Source organism: Aricia agestis, chromosome 20, assembly GCF_905147365.1.
Source record: "Aricia agestis chromosome 20, ilAriAges1.1, whole genome shotgun sequence".
In the NCBI taxonomy this organism is placed as follows: Eukaryota; Metazoa; Arthropoda; class Insecta; order Lepidoptera; family Lycaenidae; genus Aricia; species Aricia agestis.
The window spans coordinates 6,533,274-6,555,648 of NC_056425.1; the positions used below are offsets into that span (position 1 = coordinate 6,533,274).

Here is a 22,375-nt window from a genome sequence, read left to right on the forward strand (position 1 = left end):
ACTCTCAAAAAGCCCATTCATTTAATATCCATGTTGTAGGACTGCATAGAAAATAACTATTTCGCCATCTTGGATGGTCGGCCATATTGAATTTAGAGTGATGTCACATACAATATCATGCATTGTCATCCAAACTAAACGTGTATGCAAAATTTCAGCTCAATCGGTTAAATATCATCTACTTCAAAATCGAGTTGCAAGATTTCACCCGAACATACATACTTACATACATACAGAACAAGTTAAATAAAAGCTTTAAAATAAAAATCGTAGGAAAGTTAATGCTGTACATTGAATATTTTTGTACAATAAATAATACTTGGGACGTGATCTACTATACTAACGCGGACGAAGTCGCGGGCAACAGCTAGTTCGTCTATGTTTGCACAATGCACATGCTCGACGTCGATTATAGATTACAAACATGGCGGTAATCTGTCATGTCCATTTGACGTGTGTACTAAGTACTAACCCACAGAAACGTATAGAACGTATAGAATGGATCAATGTTGGGTTGCCTTGTTAAAAGTAGCCGCAAGTACCTCTAATTGAGCAAAATGAAATTCAATAGAAAAGTAAGAACTAAGAAGGAATGACATTAAGGAATGACAGGACACTACGCATAAAAATAAAAACGCCTGTTAAATAAAAATAGCAATCCTGCGGGTTCTCGACGTCCTCAAATCCAGCTAGGCATAATAATTGTAGGCCTGAACATTTGTCATATACCAAAGTGATGGCAACCCCAGTTTGCGGTTATCGTGCAACTGGCAACCATGGATATTCATGTACAAAATGCGTAAAACTTTAATTTTGTACCAAAATTATTAAAAAAATCGATGGTTCAATTTTGATGAAGAACTATGTCTGTTTACGGGCTGGCAACCCTAGGTTGCCGCCGACTTAGATCTGGCAACCATTTATACCTTATTTTGTCACGTCATTTTCTTTCAAATGATGTAAAATTTACTGAAAAAAAGATACATGCAAAGGTGAATGCCCAAAAAAAACCCATAGTCGATTAAAATAAATTATATACAGCAAAGTAGACCATTAATAGCAGATTGTAAATATGTAACTCATTTTATTAAAAACCATAACCGAAACGGATAATTTGAAAAAATAAATCTGAGATTTTGAGACAGCGCTTTGAATCAACTATGTAGTTTCTTCCTTTGTTTTTGTGTTTTCCTCGTAAAAACGATGGTGACACGTATAAGAATAGACAATTTAGAGAAAATAAAGTCAAAACCGGCCAAGTGCGTGTCGGGCTACGCGCAATATAAGGTTCCGTAGTACCGCTAGTTTTTGATATTTTTTGAATGGTCAATGAATGTACATATTTTATAACATTGACCCGTTTGCTCGTTAGCCCTTTTATTTTCGAAAAGACGTAGATAGTTAACTGATATCATGTAATAATCGTTAAAAATACATTGTACAGATTATACCATTTATATACCAAAGTGACATTCTATACTTTCAGATATAAAAGTGATAAATATTTAATATTAAATACATGAATATAAGAATCAGTAGACAAATATAAATGTGTTTTTTACTACGTACTAAACGTCACAATATCGTTTGTAGCATGTCGTCCTAAATATCATAGATTCCTATAAGAAAAGTCAATTGGTTTCGATCGTTTTTAAAGTACTTGGTGATTGTTTAATCCAAAAAGGGCATTGTGTTTGGGATACTAATAAATGGTTTGAATCGATTACGGGTTTTTGGTCCATACATTTTTGGGCATTCAACTTTATGCATTTATCTCATGAACATTAAACTTAATTAAAGGTACTTGCGGCTACTTTTGATAAGGCAACCCAACATTAATCCATTCTATACGTTCTAAAGATTATTTTAAAATATATTTGATCGAAAAAAACGATTCCTGCAGGATTTTACGGTCGGATCCAATACTATAAATGATTTACTGAACATAAATACATTCATAACTCAATACGTATATTTATGGGATGATACACGAATGCTTAACAGCTCCTAAATAGGAGTTTTAAAATATAATTATATGACTTACCGGGATAGACTTCATTTTAATTTGGCTGCTTTTTTTCTGAGGACTTGTGATGTTACTTTGACTTCAACTAAATAGAACTTAACTTCAAGTGTTTTTATACTACCAGTTTATAATTATGTATCTAACACTTTCTTTAGTAATTAACTATTAAAAAGTTTAATCGCGTTTATGTGATGATAATATAGCTAAGTGCTTAAGTAAAACTGTTTTACGTGTGCTAGGCTTGGTTCTGCACATTTTTTAACCGACTTAAAAAAGGAGGTCATCAATTCATTTGTGTACGCATATCTCTGGAACTACAAGTCTGATGTTTGAATGTGTAAAAGAGTTTTACTAGATATTACTTATTTATATTATGACAACATAAACGCGATAAAACATTTTAATAGTTTATTACTATAGAAAGTGTTAGATACATAATAATATACTACTAGTATAAAAACACTTGAAGCTAAGTTCGATTAACTAGAAGTCAAAGTAACATCACAATTCAACAGAAAAATAATCAGGCAAACAAAAATGAAGTCTCTCCTGGTAAGTCAATATTTTTAAACTCCTATTTGAGCCATAAATTAGGCCACCATGATGGAAGAGCAATCATAGGCGAATACATGTTATTTTTTTGTAAAATACGACCACTAGCCAAAGTGGAGTAGGCTCCATTAGACTCACACCCGTATTCTTAGTTGTTTCCTCAAAGTTCAAACCCACCTTGACTCAACCTCAACGAAAGAGTTCCAGAGACGAATAGAGGAGATGGTGGAAGAAGAATCATAGAATGAAGTTCTATGGGAAGGGAAGGCAAGCGTAAGTATCTTTGCAGAGCGAAGAATAGTATTGCCATGACCTAGAAAATTGAAATTTGATTTTAGTTAGGCAGGAGTTGAGGGATTAAAAAGGATATTGTAAAGTAAATGCAGGACGTGAGAATTTCGACGCATCTTAATCGGAAGCCACTTGAGCTGAGACCGTTATTCAGACATTAGATATTAGACAAGCTTCTAAGAATACTCTTAGGCCTTATTAAACAAAAAGCAGATTAGCTTATAATCGTCTTAACCAGAATAAAAACAACTTTTAATCCACCGAGTTGTTGCCTCAGGCGGGTCCAGCGGCTCAGCGATACGCGGAGAGAAGGCCTCGTTGGGTTTTAGTGGGTAACCAAAGGTGCTCTTCCTTACCGCAGCAACCGAGGAGTCCCACATATTATCCAGGCGGCCCCCCAGCCTGTCTGGAAGGCATCAAGCATTTCCCAATGGCAAAAAAGGTACACTTAATGACCGCAAGGTGACATTTAGCGTAAGGAGGTGGTTGGTGAAAACGGGCACGGGCAGCGTGCACCATCAAAGAAACACCGCGCCGCTATCCTTCCCGCGCGCGGTGTCCATGCGTTGGGTAAATAATTATTTAACTTTAAGCTACATTTACTCAGTGATCAATTGATATTATTTTTTTTATAATTTTTTTTCATGTACCTAATACATAATAATTTTATAGCCAATATCACGTCCTCGAGTATAAATTCGTGTCTCACCAGTCACCCTGTATATTTTTTATTATTTAAAATAATTATAATAATAGGAAGGGTAGGATTGAAAAAACAAAAACATTTTATTTCGTCATAAATTCATAATATATTTTCAAGTCCTGTGAAAAAGAAGTGGTGCTTATATTCATATTTTTAACCCATGGAAAGTGTTCGGCCCTTCCGACTTTCAGCTAACAATGTCAATTTACTCTTTGAAGTATCAGTAGCATTGGAATCAGCCGAAGTATCCGAACCTGACGTGGAATCAGTTTGTGTATTTGCTGAATTTAGTGTCAACGTCAAGGTGTCCGTTTCGGTTTCGGTATCGGTGTTCTGAGCTCCCGCGAGCTGCTGCATACAGAATAGCATGACAGCGCCGACGACGATAAGTACCTGTGAATGGAGAAATATGGTTACAACTTAGAATACGCTTACACCCTACGAATAATAAAATTCGTAGCTTACACCCTATAAGCTACGGGCGTAAGCTACGAATTTTATTAATCGTAGAGTATATGGGGCCCATATACTCTTAGAAGCTTGTCTAATATCTAATGTCTGAATAACGGTCTCAGCTCAAGTGGCTTCCGATCAAGATGCGTCGAAATTCTCACGTCCTGCATTTACTTTACAATATCCTTTTTAATCCCTCAACTCCTGCCTTACTAAAATCAAATTTCAATTTTCTACGTCATGGCAATACTATTCTTCGCCCTGCAAAGACACTTACGCTTGCCTTCCCTTCCCATAGAACTTCATTCTATGATTCTTCTTCCACCATCTCCGCTATTCGTCTCTGGAACTCTTTCGTTGAGGTTGAGTCAAGATGGGTTTGAACTTTGAGGAAACAACTAAGAATACGGGTGTGAGTCTAATGGAGCCTACTCCACTTTGGCTAGTGGTCGTATTTTACAAAAAATAACATGTATTCGCCTATGATTGCTCTTCCATCATGGTGGCCTAATTTATGGCTCAAATAGGAGTTTAAAAATATTGACTTACCGGGAGAGACTTCATTTTTGTTTGCCTGATTATTTTTCTGTTGAATTGTGATATTACTTTGACTTCTAGTTAATCGAACTTAGCTTCAAGTGTTTTTATACTAGCAGTATATTATTATGTATCTAACACTTTCTATAGTAATAAAATATTTAAATGTTTTATCGCGTTTATGTTGTCATAATATAAATAAGTAATATCTAGTAAAACTGTTTTACGTGGGCTACGTTTGGTTCCGCACATTTTTTTTTAATGATTTATGCATGTTCGAGAGATCGTTTACTTATTACACAAATTACACACAGAGTTAAACAACTTCTTAACCATCGAGAGATGCGAACCCATGACCCTCGCCCTCCGGTGTCGAAAGCCAAATTCTGGATTCTGGTTCTAAAATCTCTTCTAAGTTGCATTCAACATTATACGCGGATTAATTATGAAATTTTATAATGGATTATAAAGGCTTTAAATCTGACGACCTCTGTGCCTCAGTTGGTGGGCTGTTGGTACTTGGTAGCTCAAGCCGGGGGTCGCGGGTTCGAATCCCGCCGACGGGACAAAAAGTTTTTAAAGTTCCTGCTCCTGGGTCATGGATGTGTATTAAATATGTGTATCATATAATAAAAATCTTAAATATAATATGCCTAGTATAAAAGTATTACTTAAATATATTTCCGTTGTCTGGTACCCGTAATACAAGTCCTTCAGGTACTTACCTCGGGGCCAGACTGACGTGGTGTGAAGCGTCCATAGATAAAAAAAATATGTCGTAAAATGTAATATACGTTAATTCTATGTATATTTAGAGCATCCGTGGCCTTAAAAAACATGTCCTAGACACTACAGTTTTTAAAGAGTGCTTACTTTTATCTGAGAATACTGTAAAAATCATCTACAACGTCAACAGCCTCAAATGGCCTCAACTTTTTGAAGTTAAAACTTATTTAGTGGCATTGTAAAATTTTCTGTGATGGGCAAAAAAAGTCAAGCTCGCGTCAGTCCATTAAAATGTTACATGAGCTTGTCATTTTTAGAGGACGCAATTTTATTTTTGGGACATGTGGGGGGTCAATAGAAGCTTAACTTCAAGTTTATGGGGTCGCCACCCTTGTCCGCGGCTGCCATCTCGAAAAAAGGGATGACAAAAGTCAACACTATTTCCGCGTCATCTCGAGAAACTATACGTTTTATAAAAATTTACTACATCATAATTTGTTAAAAATTATTTTGCCTACAAATATGTTTTCATAACTTTTTACCCTAAATTAAAAGTTAAAAAGTTATAAGCAAAAAAGTGAGAATTTATTCAAAAATTTTTTTTGCTCTTTAACTTTTTTAAATACATTTTACAAAACAAATACCTCAGACCAGAATTAGCTAGCTAGTGAGGAAGTCGATCCATCTTTGCTCACTCTAAATTCTAATTGAACGTTGTCTCATAGTTTTATACGGCGGCAATAAAGACGACTCACAAGACGGCTTGCGATTCAAAAGATTTGCCAAGACAGTGACTAAAAATTTATTTAATTTATCATCACTGCCTCCAACACAAGATGTTTCTCGTTTTCAAAGTCTCCGAGTATACCATTAGGTCCAGTCGTGGCTCGGAAGATATAAAAAACCTAAAGATTGGGGCTGGAAAAAGCATGCAAACATATTTTGGATGTCAATACAAACTTCCAAGCCTCCAGCACCCCCCGATCTCATGAAATTAATTTTCTGCAGTCGCAAAGGAAACTGTGGAAGCACGTGTGGCTGCAGAAAAGCAATTTCTCACATTTTTGCTTATAACTTTCTAAAATTTTAATTTAGGGCAAAAAGTTATATTTAAAACATAATATATTTTGTAGGCAAATTGATTTGAAGCAAATTATGATTTCACAATTTTTGTAAGACGTTTAGTTTCCTAGATAATGCGAAATGGTGTTGTCACCCTTTTTTTCAAGATGGCGGCCGGGGGACAAGAGTGGCGAACCCACAAACTTAAGGTTAAGCTTCTATTGACCCCCCCATACGTCCAAAAAATAAAATTGTGTCCTCTAATAAATGTAATATTCGGTCCCATTTTAATGGACTACGTCAGAACCCGTTACTCTTCCAAAACGTCAAAACCTCTTGACGTGAGAGGAATTGTTTTGCCTCTGTTTTTCTGCCTTGCGGCGAAAAGTAAGAAAGTTACATCGTGCCAGCAGCTGAAGTGACAGTAGGCAGTTACTGCGCCTTTGTACTCGCATGAGAGCAGCTGATCCAGGCACGCTGCTGACGTCGCAGTAGACAGGTACTTGCCCAGTGAATTCGCCAAGTCGAGCTGCATCTATGGTGGGGGAAGGCGAGTGGCGAGTGAAACAAAAAATGTTGTATTAACTCGCACGCGAGCAATTGACACACTCGCACATCAAAATAGCACGTATGACGATGCAAGTAGCTGTACCTCAGTAACTGAGAAGGTCCAGCTCGCATGTCTGGCAGTAGGCGTGCTACTGCTGTTTCATGTTCACTTCAACCGGCAGTCTCTGACCACAACCCGTTGGATTTTCTTCCTATTGATTGTATAGTTAATGAATGTACAATTTAATTATAGAACCCCAATTTCACATAAGAATTTTGTGTCTTTGATAAAACGGTAGGACTTTTATTGCACCTGATAAGAGGTAATAATATATCAAATGAGTCTAATTTGACAAAATACCTACATTGAACCCATAATGTGACAACGAAAAACCTACAATATTATGTTAAAAATATTTTTAACCCCCGACAAAAAAGAGGGGTGTTATAAGTTTGACGTGTTTGTCTGTCTGTCTGTTTGTCTGTCTGTGTGTGTCCGTGGCATCGTAGCATCCAAACGAGTGGACCGATTTTGATCTAGTTTTTTTTGTTTGAAAGCTGACATGATCGAGAGTGTTCTTAGCTATAGTTCATCATCATCAGCCTGCTCAGTGCTGAAATATCACGGTTTGTAGTGTATATTTTAGTAGTGAAAGGCCGATTAGCAACTTGCAGTCGTTTGATGGGTTTTATATTTTGCATTCTGGTTCGTGACACTTATGAATATAATATACAGGGTGTAACAAAAATAAGTGATAATACTTTAGGGTGTGTACGTGTTCCTTGTACAGAGTTCACTGTGAAAGTAGCAGCGCTGAAAGACCATTTTTTTTTTTCACTTTTGTATGGGAAAACTCGTGACGCTCGGGCCTTTGCCCATACAAAAGTGAAAAAAATGTTTGGTCTTTCAGCGCTGCTACTTTCACAGTGAATTCTCTACAAGGAACACGTACACACCCTAAAGTATTATCACTTATTTTTGTTACTCCCTGTATACATATTAATGGAAAGTTGACCCTGGTGCTGCAGCATCACCTGGTAATCAATAGGATATCCAACTCCTCACCAACTTAGAGTAGAGGTTTCCTGTTTGGGCTCATTTTAATTGCGACAACCAGTAAGACGTAGATAAGCAGTAAATATTTGCATGCTGCTGCTGCAGCATCACCTGGATTCTATAGGAGCCGAGCTCCGTATGAACCCAAAGTGGAGGTTTCATGTTTGGGCTCATATTGACGGGCTCATCCAAGAGGACATTCATAGACGCCTGTATTGTTTGCATGTTATTCTGCACTATAACCAACAAAAGTTTAAAAAAAAACCCCTGCCAAAAAACTTTAAAAGTAATAAAATAATATTTACTGACTTTAAGTTTAAATAATTCGTAAGTGTAAAGTAATACATATTTTAGTCCATAATTGTTGTCAAGGTGTGTCGGAGGACCGCTAATATACATATTTGATTTCACATATCATTGTAGTTTATGGGCCAGTTCACAGCGAACCGAATCGAGACAATCAGCGACTTAGCGACACAAAAGCAAGTCGGTGTTGTCGCGGTTGTTTACTTGGCGGTCCCCCGACACACAGTGACAACAATTATGAACTAAAATATGTATTACTTTACACTTACGAATTATTTAAACTTAAAGTCAGTAAATATTATTTTATTACTTTTTATTTATTTATTTATTTATAAAGTACAAAAACATCGTGTACTTTACTTTACTTTTTAAAGTTTTTTGGCGTGGTTTTTTTTTTAATTTCTTAATTTAATTATGCTTTTATCGTGGGCTTTGAGCGCGGTGATAGAATCAAGAAATTCCGTAACGAAAATAAACCTAATTCCCCCTGACTGCTGTGCCGGTCGGTGCAGTGCCAGACTTAATAAATAAATAAAAATAAAAAAATAAAAAAGCCTTTTATTTCTCACTAATTACATAGTATTTCGTAAGTAACAGTTAAGAGCATTAATGTTTGCGTTAGTAAGAACCCCTCGCTTTGAAGGTGAAGGCCTCCTCTAGAGTTTTCCATGCTTCTCTATTTTTTGCTATCTCCATTCATCCTTCGCCAGCTATCTTTATTATGTCGTCAGTCCATCGAGTTATAGGTCTCCCTCTCGTTCTAGTGCCTGTGGGTCCTTTCCATGCTGTTATTGTTTGAGTCCATCTATTATCTGTCAGTCTCGAAAGGTGGCCCGCCCAGCGCCATTTGAGTTTTTTGCAGTAATGGAGAGCGTCTGCTACTTTAGTTCTTTTTCTTATGTTTCTGTGTTGTGCCAGACTTACGTCTGCTTACGTGACGGTATTTGACGTGTGCGTGCGACTAGACGTATGCGAATTATAATTGCATGAATTGATAAAAAATGCCATTTTTTTCTATTATATATGATTTCATGACGTCATTACAGTGCTGCCTTTTCACTGCATACCAGCCGAGTCTTAAAATATTTTGACCGGATTACTACCCGTTCAAAATGGGTGTGCAATGTGTATCGACGGCACGTCCAACCATCCATTTTTAGGGTTCCGTACCCAAAGGGTAAAAACGGGACCCTATTACTAAGACTTCGTTGTCTGTCCGTCTGTCTGTCTGTCTATCTGTCTGTCTGTCTGTCTCCAGGCTGTAACTCAAGAACGGCTATAGCTAGACTTCTGAATTTTTCACAGATTATGTATATCTGTTGCCGCTATAACAACAAATACTTACTAAAAAATTGACGACCTCTGTGGCTCAGTGGTGAGCGCGTTGGTAGCTCAAGCCGGGGGTCGCGGGTTCGAATTCCGCCGACGGAACAAAAAGTTTTATTAGTTCCTGGGTCATGGATGTGTATTAAATATGTGTGTGATATAATAAAAATCTTAAATATATGTATAGTATAAAAGTATTAAATATATTTCCGTTGGTAAGGGGGGCTCTCATACAAAAAACACAATTTTTTGTCTATTTTCGCTCTATACATGTCTATACCGGTACGGATAACGGAACGGAGCGGAGTTCGACTCGCACTTGGTCGATTATTTATTTTTGATGATGATTTGACAAGCATATTATTATTATGATAATATTATTATAGTAGAGGAGGGGAGGGTGCTATTTTTGTAGTCACTCGAGCGTCATGGAGACCTAGTAGGTTTTGTACATTAGGTAAAGCTGATAAAAAAAGAGCGTTTTTTTTGGCGGTGGGTTTAGAAACTGCAGCCATTTTAAAGTTTTGAAAAAGAAAATATATTCAAAAATTGCTTATTTAGTAAATTATAAATATATTTTAGACAACAAAGACTAAATCATTTAGTGTAGAGCAAAGTAAAATATCTGCGAAGCTTAGTTAAGAAAATATGAAGCTTTATTTTTTATATTTTAAAATGTCCCTACAGGCTTACCTAACCTTTGAATCGTCAGTGCTTTGTATGGAAGCTTCTTTGGGGTATATATCCCCTATCTTAATCTAACAGATCCGACGACATTTCAATATTTAAAAAAAATAATTTACCCAGCACGTGAGATAATGATAACTAGACACATGTCGGAAGCCTATGCAAGCTTAATCTGACACGCTCGAGCTACTCCCGAAATCCCCTCTTCCCCTTCCCAACTATTACGCTTGTCACATTGTACACAGACCATAGTGCAAGCTACAAGTATGGAGTGTAGATGGATGAGAACTATCTTATATGAGGGATATTTGAAAAAGTGTCCAGCTGTACGCAGTAAATAACAGTTGAAAAATCCTCCAAGAGTGGCGCTAGCTGCAGCAAAGGGTATGGAATGAATGAAGCCGTTGGTGACAAAATATAAATTGAAGTTAGCCGAATAGCCGAGTCACAGAATTACTGGGTTAATAGCAATATATTTTGAAAAATATAACCTAAAATAGATGAAATAAAAGCTGCTAATTGATTTAAAATTTACCCTGTTGCTACTGTAGCGCCAGTCGCCACCCTAATTTAACGCATTTCAGCAGACACTTTTTACATACAGAGATAGTTCTCCTCCATCTACACTCCATAGCTACAAGACGTATTTTTTATTAAATGTTTTGAATCACTGAGTAAATATTATATACCTATTTATATACAATTATACACCAATATCATTTGCTTTTATATTTTTCAACATCTCCTTTATAGTCATAAAATTTTTCATGATACACTTTACGACATTTTTTGTGATAAGTACTTAAAATATTTGTTAACAAACTAGTCAAGTTTCAGTGGAAGTGCAATATAATAGGGTTCTGTATTCATGCTATTTGTAGTGTAATTAGTAAATACTAGAGATCGCCCAATGGTCGAAATTCGACCTCAAATAAAAAAAAGTTTCAACAACGCTTTTCTTTAATTGATATTTTAACAAAATATTGACTTTATTATTTTTTAGACAATTCCTGTGACAGGCTCGGATTAATAAAGTTAAATGATGACAGACTGGCCGTGTAATAATTGTCTAATGCAGTATTTAAGATTCAATAAAAAAATCAACTTTCAATTTGACAACAGACTTGAACCATAAAAAAAGAGTACAATTCGTGTGTATAGGCTTGTCAAACAAAATCTCCTAGTGTGTGTGTTGTAGTGTGTGTAATGTTTTATTTGTTAAAAAAAATTATGATAAAAGCATAATTTCAAAACAATATTAGCTCGATGCACTCCTTCACCATAACATAAACTATAACTGTGCAAAATTTCATTCACCTACGTTTCCGCATTTTTCGTCAAAAGGGATCTAAAGTTTTTCGCTCTCGTATTAATATGTAGATTTAAGACTAAGACAATCATATTTCAGAATTTTCTGGTCAGAGAAGGTGTAGAACTGTAAAAATAGGAACCCCGGGAGACCCATGTATTTTGATTTGGTTTTTTTTGAAGGGGTCGTTGTAGCCCTGACGTCACTGCGACCCATGAGGATCTATAATTCTGACTCCTTCGCACTAGAGTACCGTTCCCAACCCAATGCTGCTCATAAATTGAACGATATGGTTGGGGTTGGTGCCACGAATCTCTTATGTAGATGAGTATTCGTAGCGACCAAGGTGCCTGTTCCTGCTCTGTAGTAGAGCAGGGCAGTCGAGGAGAAGGTGAATAGGTGTTTCATCCTTCTCCTCACAGAATCTGCAAGTCGTTATGCTACAAATACCCATTCTGTTTAGGTGTTTGTTAAGCTTGCAGTGTCCAGATAGGCTTCTGGTAAGTAGATTTGGTTACAGGTTTGGTTTTTTAAGAAATTCTTTGATTTTCTTTTGATTTTTATAGGATGAAAATATAACTAAGATAGAGACGTAACTTTTACTGCGAGAACCATGAAACCGGGACCTTTTAACCCTATTAAAAAAAAAAACCAAGGGCTTTGAAAAGTATTTTTCAAATTGATCTCTGAAAGTAACTATTAAAATCTCTTCCAATTTTCATGACAGTAATTGTTAATTTCATCTGGTTAACAATAATATAATTGCAAAACACCGCTTGAAAGCTTATATTCTTTTACTAGAATCACTATATGATAATTTTTAAGCCTCTAGGTCCCTCAAGAAAGAGATTACTCGGGCAAAGCAACAGCACGTCAATAGAATTGGCGAGAGACTTGAGCGCCTCCCCTCGGGAACCCGTGCATTCTGGTCTCTGGCCAAAGCTATTGAAGGAAATTTCTGCAAGCCAACCCTACCATCCCTACACGTAGGAAATGGATCGTTGGCCCAAGACGCAAAAGACAAAGCCGATCTTCTGGGCAAGCTCTTTGCGTCAAACTCGACCCTGGATGACGGGGGGCAGAAACCGCCGACATTGCGAAGGCCTTTGATCGGGTTTGGCATAAAGCGCTGCTATCAAAGCTTCCATCATACGGGCTGCCCGAGAAATTATGTAAGTGGGTCACTATAAAGGTCGTAGTTGACGGCGAATGCTCGGAAACTCAGTCTGTTGATGCTGGTGTCCCTCAGGGCTGTGTGCTATCGCCTACTCTATTCATACTGCATATCAATGACATGTTACAAACCAACGGCATTCATTGCTATGCGGATGATAGTACAGGTGATGCTGTATATACCGGCTCCCCTAATATTTCTCGGCAAAATGTCACTGAGAGTCGAAACGAACTTGTGTCTTCTAAGGTTGAGAATTTATTGGAGAAGGTCTCGGAATGGGGTAGACGTAACTTAGTCCAATTCAACCCCGCCAAGACACAGGTCTGCGCGTTCACCACTAAAAAGTCACCAATGGTCGTTTATCCTCGTTTTGAGGGCACATCTTTAACCATCTCCCCTAGCATTGAGATACTTGGCGTCAACATATCGAGCGAAGTCCAGTTCCGATATCATCTAGAGGGTAAGGCCAAATCAGCCTCGAAGAAACTTGGTGTTCTTAACAGAGCAAGACAGTACTTCAGTCCGGACCAACGCCTACAACTCTACAAGGCGCAGATACGGCCTCATATGGAATATTGTTCTCATCTCTGGGCAGGCCAAAATACCAACTGCTCCCTCTGGATCGTATCCAACGAAGGACCGCCCGAATTGTTGACTGCCAGAGTGTTTCAAACAGCTTCGACCCCTTGGAATTACGCCGAGATGTAGCTTCACTCTGCATCCTCTATCGGTTGTATCACGGGGAGTGCTCTGAGGAATTGTTCGGAATCATACCACCTGCAACTTTTCGCTATCGTCCCACGCGAAAAACATACCATCCTCATCACCTTGATGAGTGGCAGTCTTCCACAGTGCGTTTTTCGCGTAACTTTCTGCCGCGCACTGTAAAACTCTGGAACGAACTGTCACCAGCAGTATTTCCGGACCGATACGACCTGCAAACCTTCAAGAAAAGAGCGTATTCCCTCTTAAAAGGCCGGCAACGCACCTGCAACTCTTCTGATGTTGCGAGTGTCCATGGGCGACTGCAGTTGCTTACCATCAGGTGACCCGTTTGCTTGTTTGCTCCCTTATTTAATTTAAAAAAAAAACTCATATAACTTTTGGACCAACTTCTAAAAAAAGAAGGTTTTATGTCGGCTGTATTTTTTTTCCTAGTCTTTATTAAATTGACTTTATTAAACAATAACATTTTTATATTGCTTATAATATGCAAATAAAGAATTTACAAATAAATAACATTACACGTGCAAGGAATAGGAGTTTTTTGTCCAACAGAAATATTATCTGCAGTAAAATTCCGAAAACATTTGATCTGATTGCCGCTCTTAAAATCTTCTTTAATATTCAGTTACCTGATAAAAATCTAGTATAAATACGTATATGTTATAATTGCGAATAAAAGTAATCAAATCGTATCAACTAGTTATTCACTATGTACGCTAAGGTAGGGAAAAAACTTGAAAAAAAATCCCTTTTTTTGTCTTTTCCTATTGGAACTACCAAAGTTTTTTTACATCGAAATTTCCGACCTTTAAAAAGGTCGGAAATAAATAAACAAATTGTTACAGAGTATCCCGCTATTTAATACAAATAATTGGTTATCTTGTTAAAATGCATTTTAAAAACCGTTCTGATTGGTCACAACTCCAAAAATCTGGCGTTTGATAAATGAAAATTCTATTTTGATGTTTAACAGAATTCGAACTGTATTGCACCATTCCTAGGCAGTTGACGGACCTATGTCGACTCGTCGTTGAAGTTCTAACACCACGTAAGTTAAAAATGACTACTTTTCAAGAGAGACAAAAAACTGATCAAATTTGTATAGATATCATACTACAATGCGGATTTACTATTAACTATTTTACGAGTTTTCAGTGGCCGATATGTGTTCCTAATTAGCAAAAAAGATGCGTCTTCCGATTTTCTAGCGAATTGCATTGAAACGTCCAAATAGACAAAAAGTGACTTACGTGGTCTTAGAACTTGAACGACGTTATGTCTATTCAATGTTAGCTGTGATCGGTCGGATATGGGTTTAACTTAATGAGACCAAATTACTTAGGTCCGCCATCTGCCTAGGTACTTCTCTGGTAGTACCTAGCCGTATTAATAATTAAATGCAAATGTAATACAGCAGTAATAATATTTGCTTAAACATTTTTATTTTCAGACGTTTCTGATCAGCTGCGTAGTCCTGCTATGCATCCAGCTATCCACCCAGGATTCTGAAGCTTCTACAACTCCGTCGACAACCACGGCATCAACCACAGCGGCAGCAACCACAGCGGCAACCACAGCTGCAACCACAGCGGCAACTACAGCGGCAACCACAGCGGCAACCACAGCAGCAACCTCATCATCGACTACATCCGCAACCACAGCATCGACCACAGCCACATCCACAGAACAAACCACAGAGGATCCATCCATTCCAACACTGCCCCCCGCGCTCATGAAAATACCTGGTCTCGATAAGATGAAGCAATACCTTTGGAGTTGATCTGTTTATGCTTGTAATGGGTTATGGGAATTGAGATTATGGGTTAAAATAAATGATTGCATTAAAAAATGTTGTATCTACTTGTATTAATTCTTATACTTTCTGTTAAAACTTAAAGGTATTATTTCTGTTAATACCCTTTAAACTTTAACGGTCTTACCGCAAAAGATTTCAACATCTATTGAGCAGTTGTTTTGAGACCATTTTGTACTGAATTTTTCTCTATTCAGCTGTTCAACAGGTGTTTAGATCTTTTGTAGTAAGACCGTAAGGTTTTATTCTAAACCCTGTTTCGAAGTAATTATAATATTATTATGATCTCTAGAATATTTATCTGAAAGCTGCAGACTATTCATGGAATATTCAGGTTAAAATAATATGTACGAAAAATCAATAAATATAAATAAATAACAGTTTTTAAATATACAGAAAAGTATTTAGAACCAAATCGGTCATTTGACTTAGGGTCTGTTTCACCACTTCCTGATAAGGTGCCGGATAGGCTATCCACAACTTATCTGACAGATTCTTCATACTTAGGGCCTGTTTCACCACTTCCTGATAAGTGCCGAATAGGCTATCCACCATTTAATTTGACAGATGAAGTATGGAGAATCTGTCAAAAAAGCTGTGATCAATAGCCTATTCCGCACTTTATCAGAATGTGGTGAAACACATTATTCTGTCAAGTTAAGTTATGGATAGCCTATCCGGCACTTATCAGATTGATTACGGGCAAAAAAGGCCAAAAAATCACGTTTGTTGTATGGGAACCCCCCTTAAATATGAATATTATTTTGTTTTTAGTATTTGTTGTTATACCGGCAACAGATATACACGATCTGTGAAAATTTCAGATCTCAAGGTTTTTTTTTTTTTTTTTTTTTAATGAAATAAGGGGGCAAACGAGCAAACGGGTCACCTGATGGAAAGCAACTTCCGTCGCCCATGGACACTCGCAGCATCAGAAGAGCTGCAGGTGCGATGCCGGCCTTTTAAGAGGGAATAGGGTAATAGGGGAGGGTAGGGATGGGAAGGGAAGGGAATAGGGAAGGGTAGGGAAGGGAATAGGGTAAGGGATTGGACCTCCGGTAAACTCACTCACTCGGCGAAACACAGCGCAAGCGCTGTTTCACGCCGGTTTTCTGTGAGAACGTGGTATTTCTCCGGTCGAGCCGGCCCATTCGTGCTGAAGCATGAATTTATCGGTTCTTGAGATACAGTCTGGAGACAGACAGACGGACAGACAGACATTGAAGTCTAATGAATAGGGTCCCGTTTTCACCCTTTGGGTGCGGAACCCTACAAAAGACCCGGAATCGAATCGATTAAATATGCTAATGGATTAACAATAGAATACAGTTAATGTCGACAAACGGGCAATCCGTAATAGTAATAGCCGTAAACTGAAGAATAAATAAATAAAAAATTATTAGAAATCAATAATATTTACTTAAGGTGACGCCGCGTAAAAGTAAAAAACCGTGTTTGATATTTTTCAGATTGCTTGTTTTCTATGAGAGGCCGGCCCGGCCTTTCATAGAAAACAAGCAATGAAATAGCAAAAAATGGAAAGGCCGTAGCGACAAAATGCTTTTGTCGCGTAATTTAAAAACCATAAATACATTAACGCATATAAGCTATGGGCAAATTAAAGTGTATGCTTGAACCAATTTATGTACAAATTTTGGAAATCCTCCTCTGTTGGCAAAATAAGAATCCCTTTTTTTACAGAGGTCTTTTTGATTGATTATTCTGTGTTATAAAAGTTGACCAATCGTGTTATTCTATGGGTTATTCAAAGACAAAGACATGATGAATACTGACAATGAACTATAATTTCTTAGCTTAAGTCATTGCTGAGAAAAATCGATATCGCTACAGCCAAATTATCAAGGCGTCGCCTTAAGTATATGGAAATTATGAAAAATGTTTGGTTCAATAATTACTACATTATTTTACGACTAGTAAGTTGTTTACAAATCATACAAATATCATTATCTAATAATAGCTTCCGTTTTGGGTGCAATAAAAATAAAAATATTATATTTAAAATAATATTAAATTCTTTCGTCATATTATAAATGACGAAAGAATTTTGTTTCTGTTTTTTATTACTCATTTTAAGTATTGAGTTAGTTAATCACGTAATATTATATTTTTAACGATTTATGGCTAAAATATCTGAATATTATATGGTGTTTTCAATTTAGTATAATCTACGTGACTACACTATTTATAAAAAAATGGTTAAGTGCGAACCGTGTCATGGTTCAGTAGGTTTATTAAATCTATTAAGTATGTGATTTTTAATTATATTATATGCATATTACTTAATGTTGATATCGACGCCCCCACCGAATAATCGGACAATCGTAAAAATAAAAATGTTCAGAAGAGCCGAAAAACTGATTTTTGTTAATAACTACGTTAAAAAAAAAGCATCAAAGACTTTTTATATCTCAAATGAAAGCTAATTTTTTTGCCTATCTTACTATATTAATAATATTTAATTACCACCGAAGGTTTTTTTTAAATAAAGCAAAACGCAAGTTATCGTTCCGGAGTAGGTCAAGCTCTGATCATTATTGTCTATTGAATGATTATTCGGGTAATTTTGCGTTTCGACTTCAATAAAATGCACATATAATATCTCATTGCAATATTATTCGGGGAAATTGTTTGGGATAAGAATGTTGGTAAACACCTATTACTTTACTCTTCGGTGATTAAAAAATATTGTACACTTTATAATTATAGTCATTGTCGTTTATTCCAATGATTTCTACTAAAGGTAAAATAAAAATAATATGTATTTTTGTTTTAATAAATTCACTATTTGATGACATAAATGACATTCTTGCAATCGAAACAGCTCTTGGTTCAAAAAAATACACTCTGGAGACTGGCTTTATCATTTTAATAGTACTTTTAATCATTGCAGTTAATTAAAATGTTAATCATAACCCTCATCGCCACCGGAGTACCAGAGTTAGTGTCACAATAATAAATATCATATTATGTTCTAATAAAATGAATGATAATGGCAGGAAATTGCTTTAAACAGTCTTCCGAGAGCATCATAGGCCTTTCTTAAATGACGGTGCTTTAATCATCGACTTCTGTCTACATCGTAATACAGTTCAATGTAATTAGGATCAAAGCTATGTTAAAAACTTCTCAAGTCACAATTCAATACAATATTCACACAACACACTATAACAGCACATCTTATAGTAGCTAGCAATCGCATTCCTAATTAAATACTGAATTGGGTCCCATTAGGACCTGCAGGACAACTTCCACGAATAATAATTGACTGTCTGACGGCTGCTTGCAGGCGTGAAAGTATAATAAGTGCTGTCATGACAGTTTTAAGCACTACTTAGGAGTCTTTGCGAAAGAAGAGGATATCTAAATACGTTCTCGTTAATTTGTAACAGATCTCGCTGCTTATCGGTCACGATTAGTTTATTTTGTAGCAACTAGCAAGTATTGCCCATACATCCTTGTTTGTAAGAAAACCCGCAGGTGGATTACAAAAATTGAAACAGATTATGATTATATATCCTGAAAACTGAAGAAGACGGATTCCTACAATAGCCGTAAAATATAAAATAAAAATATAAAATAAAATAAAAATGATTATATATCCTGAAAACTGAAGAAGACGGATTCCTACAATAGCCGTAAAATATAAAATAAAAATATGAGCAATGTACATAATTTATTAGTTGGACTGATTAGGAAGGACTTTACCACGTCTTGATATCTTACAAAACAACCGCTGGTCGCTCTTACGTTTATGACGTACTTAAGACATCCAATAAAGCTAGCCAGGGACAGTCAGACATTCTTATTTTTTTTAATGAAGAAAGTCTGACAATTTCTGACTCTTGGGTCCTGTCCTCTGCGATGACTGATCTGATGCTGGTCTGAGACTGGAGGCTGGAGGTGAGTGGGCTGAGATGATCATTATGACATGATGGTCGTCCGACTCAGATTCTACAAGTTGTCCAAAATAAAACTCAACCAATATGCCTTTATGCCCCAAAGGTGCACCGAAGACGCCCTCTATAGGTTATTGAACCACATCAGAAAGAAGAGAGAGAAGGAGAAAATTTCTGTTGTGGTATCGCTGGACACAGAGGGGACCTTCGACAATGCTTGGTGGCCAGCTGTAAAGGTTCGGTTAGCTGAAGTTAGGTGTCTGGGGAACCTGAGGCGGGTGATCAGCGGCTACCTGAGTAGAAGGAGTGTGAAAGTGAGATGCGCAGGAGTGGAAGTGTGCAGTAGGCAGCAATTTATTTACCTGAATAGTCATGCAATAGTCGTTTATCGTCAATTCGTTTTGACATATTTTTTCGCAATAGCCTATTGCCCAGTTTTTGGTGTAAAATATAATTTTAAGTATTGTTATGGAATAAACACATAATTTTTTATATCTTTGTAAATATCCACAGACAAATTCTGAAAAAAATTCATATGATGTATTTTGACTTCTAGATGACAAAAATCGCATAACAGCAAAAACCCCACAATAGCACATTGTCTGATTATTCGGTGGGGGCGTCGATATTATGTTAATTGTTAATAATAAAGGTAAAGACTTAAATAGCAAACATGAAACAGGTGATCGAATTAATTGGAGTCCTACTTCGAAGTGCAAATTTCAATGTTTCGGTCGAATGATCGGGCCGATTACCGATATTACGAATAAATAATAAATAAATTTACTTAATAAAACATCATTCATTGAAATTGTGTTTGTTGTGTTGTGAAATAAGTCGTTTAGGGCTCAGGTTTTATACAGGGTGCAATTAAACTTTCCTGCCAATTTTTTTCCATGATTCCTAATATCATTAGGAGAGTCCATTTAACAAAAAAAAAAATTGGTTGTTATTTTTTTTTCTACGACATATTTTACCCCATTTAAATCGTTGCAGAACGGTCACTCGCGGCGCGGCGGAATGAGCGGGGGTTACGCGGGAAGAGGAGCGCCGGCCGGACGGCCGACGCGTCGTGTCCATTAATTGTAGTGTTTTCTAGGATAACTTTCGGAAGCTATTTCTTAACATTTTAGTACTGGGTGATTATAAAAGAAAAAATACGTGTATTTTTATTTTTAACAAGGATCAACATATCAAAATTTGGCAGGAAGGTTTAATTACACGCGGTATATATAAAAAAAAAATAACAAAAAAAAACAATTTAAAAACATAATTTGTTTCTACGTCTTGGCTAATCCAGCTTCATCTTTATGTAATTATTGAGTAACCCTAAAATATTGACGTGGTAACAAATTTTATTACTCTATGGTAACTATACCTATGCATGATCTTATTGTATTACCAGATAAATGCATTTTTAATATATATATATAGTGGTATCTATTTGGACAACGTTATTCAGATTGAATCAAGAATTCATCATGAACGGCAAGGTAATATTTTAATAATTAACTTTAGTTCTATTTTTTTTTTCGAATCAATTAAAAAATATAATATTTGTAAATCAAGTAGTATCTACATACTAATTACAAACTATTAAATTTTTCATTTTTTCTCAACAAAATTTAGTTACCTACTTCCTCTGTCTACTCTGCTCTATGTAACTTCCACACACAAGGTCGACGTGGCGCAGCCCTGAATTTTTATGATACATATAAAGCTGTACTTGGTTAAATTTTTAAACTTAACTCAATAAAAAACTGAACTTAAAATTTACAAGCAATAACAAAATAACAGCAGCATGACGCTGCGTAGTAGCGTTGTTCTTTTATCTTTTGTTACACATTAAGGCGACGCCTTGATAATTTGGCTGTAGCGATATCGATTTTTCTCAACAATGACTAAAGCTAAGAAATTATAGTTCATTGTCAGTATTCATCATGTCTTTGTCTTTGAATTACCCATAGTATAACACGATTGGTCAACTTTTATAACACAGAATAATCAATCAAAAAGACCTCAGTAAAAAAAGGGATTCCTATTTTGCCAACAGAAGAGAGTGATTTAGGCTTCCGAAATTTGTACATACATTGGTTCAAGCATACACTTAAATTTGCCGATAGCTTATAATATGAAACGTGTTTATGGTTTTTAAATTACGCGATAAAAACCATTTTATCGCTACGCCCTTTCCATTTTTGCCGTTCCATTGCTTGTTTTCATGAGAGGCCGGGCCGGCCTCTCATAGAAAACAAGCAATCTAAAACACATCCAACACGATTTTTTACTTTAACGCGGCTTCTCCTTAAGTTCATCTGGTCAAATACCGTATCATCGCGTCCTGATGAGATTACACGAGAACAGAGGCATCTTGATTCCTCACTCCAAGCCGGCAATCTACTCTCTCTAGGCACTACGAACTTTCGACTAGATCCCGTGAATGCTAGCCCTGTGTTATCCATCACAAAAAACCCCGCTACAGAAGCCTCCTCGCCAAAAAGACATACTGTAAATTTCGATGTTTACTTTCAGGTACTTCTTATTGGCTGCGTTGCTCTGCTCTCCATGTGCTCAGCACAGGACAGTGAGACGACGACAGCACCACCATCATCATCCTCACCTGCGCCGTCAACGACATCGGTACCGACTTCGCCATCCGGCGTACCAACTCTGCCATCAACACCTTCGATACCGACACTGCCACCTATGGAGGGTCTGCCACCGATGCCAGCAATGCAGCCATCACAGGGCCTGCAGCCTCCTCAAGGCATGCAACCACCAAAGGATCTGCCAAAGGGTCTGCCAAAGGATCTGCCAAAGGGTCTGCCACAGGGCTGGCCATCTGTCCCTACCACGCCAGCTAACAAGAAACTCCCTCCCCTCCCAAAGAAGCTGCCGTTCCAGAGCTTCTCTTTCTTCTAAAGACAAAGAGATTTGATGAACCTGATTAATGAGTATACCTAATAAATATTACTGCTGCATTTGATGTTTTTTTACTCCTTTTCATCCAGTGAGTTGCCAAAATGTATATCCTACCGAAGAAAACTTCACTAGAAAGGTTTATTCTTACGGTAAAATAGACAAAATAATGGATTAACAAAGAAAACTGTTAGTTTAGCCGCAAAAACTGTCAACGTTTCTATTCTTTAGTATTCCTACTG

General features: G+C 36.8%; 1 protein-coding gene across 1 annotated transcript; it reads left to right on the plus strand.

Moving 5' to 3' along the window:
• The first annotated feature begins 20,695 nt into the window (after positions 1-20,695).
• Positions 20,696-22,136, plus strand: LOC121737405 (vegetative cell wall protein gp1-like). Its single transcript, XM_042129079.1, has 2 exons — positions 20,696-20,707; positions 21,747-22,136. The coding sequence occupies exons 1-2, from the start codon at positions 20,696-20,698 to the stop codon at positions 22,134-22,136; spliced, it is 402 nt and encodes a 133-aa protein (XP_041985013.1).
• The last annotated feature ends 239 nt before the right edge of the window (positions 22,137-22,375 follow it).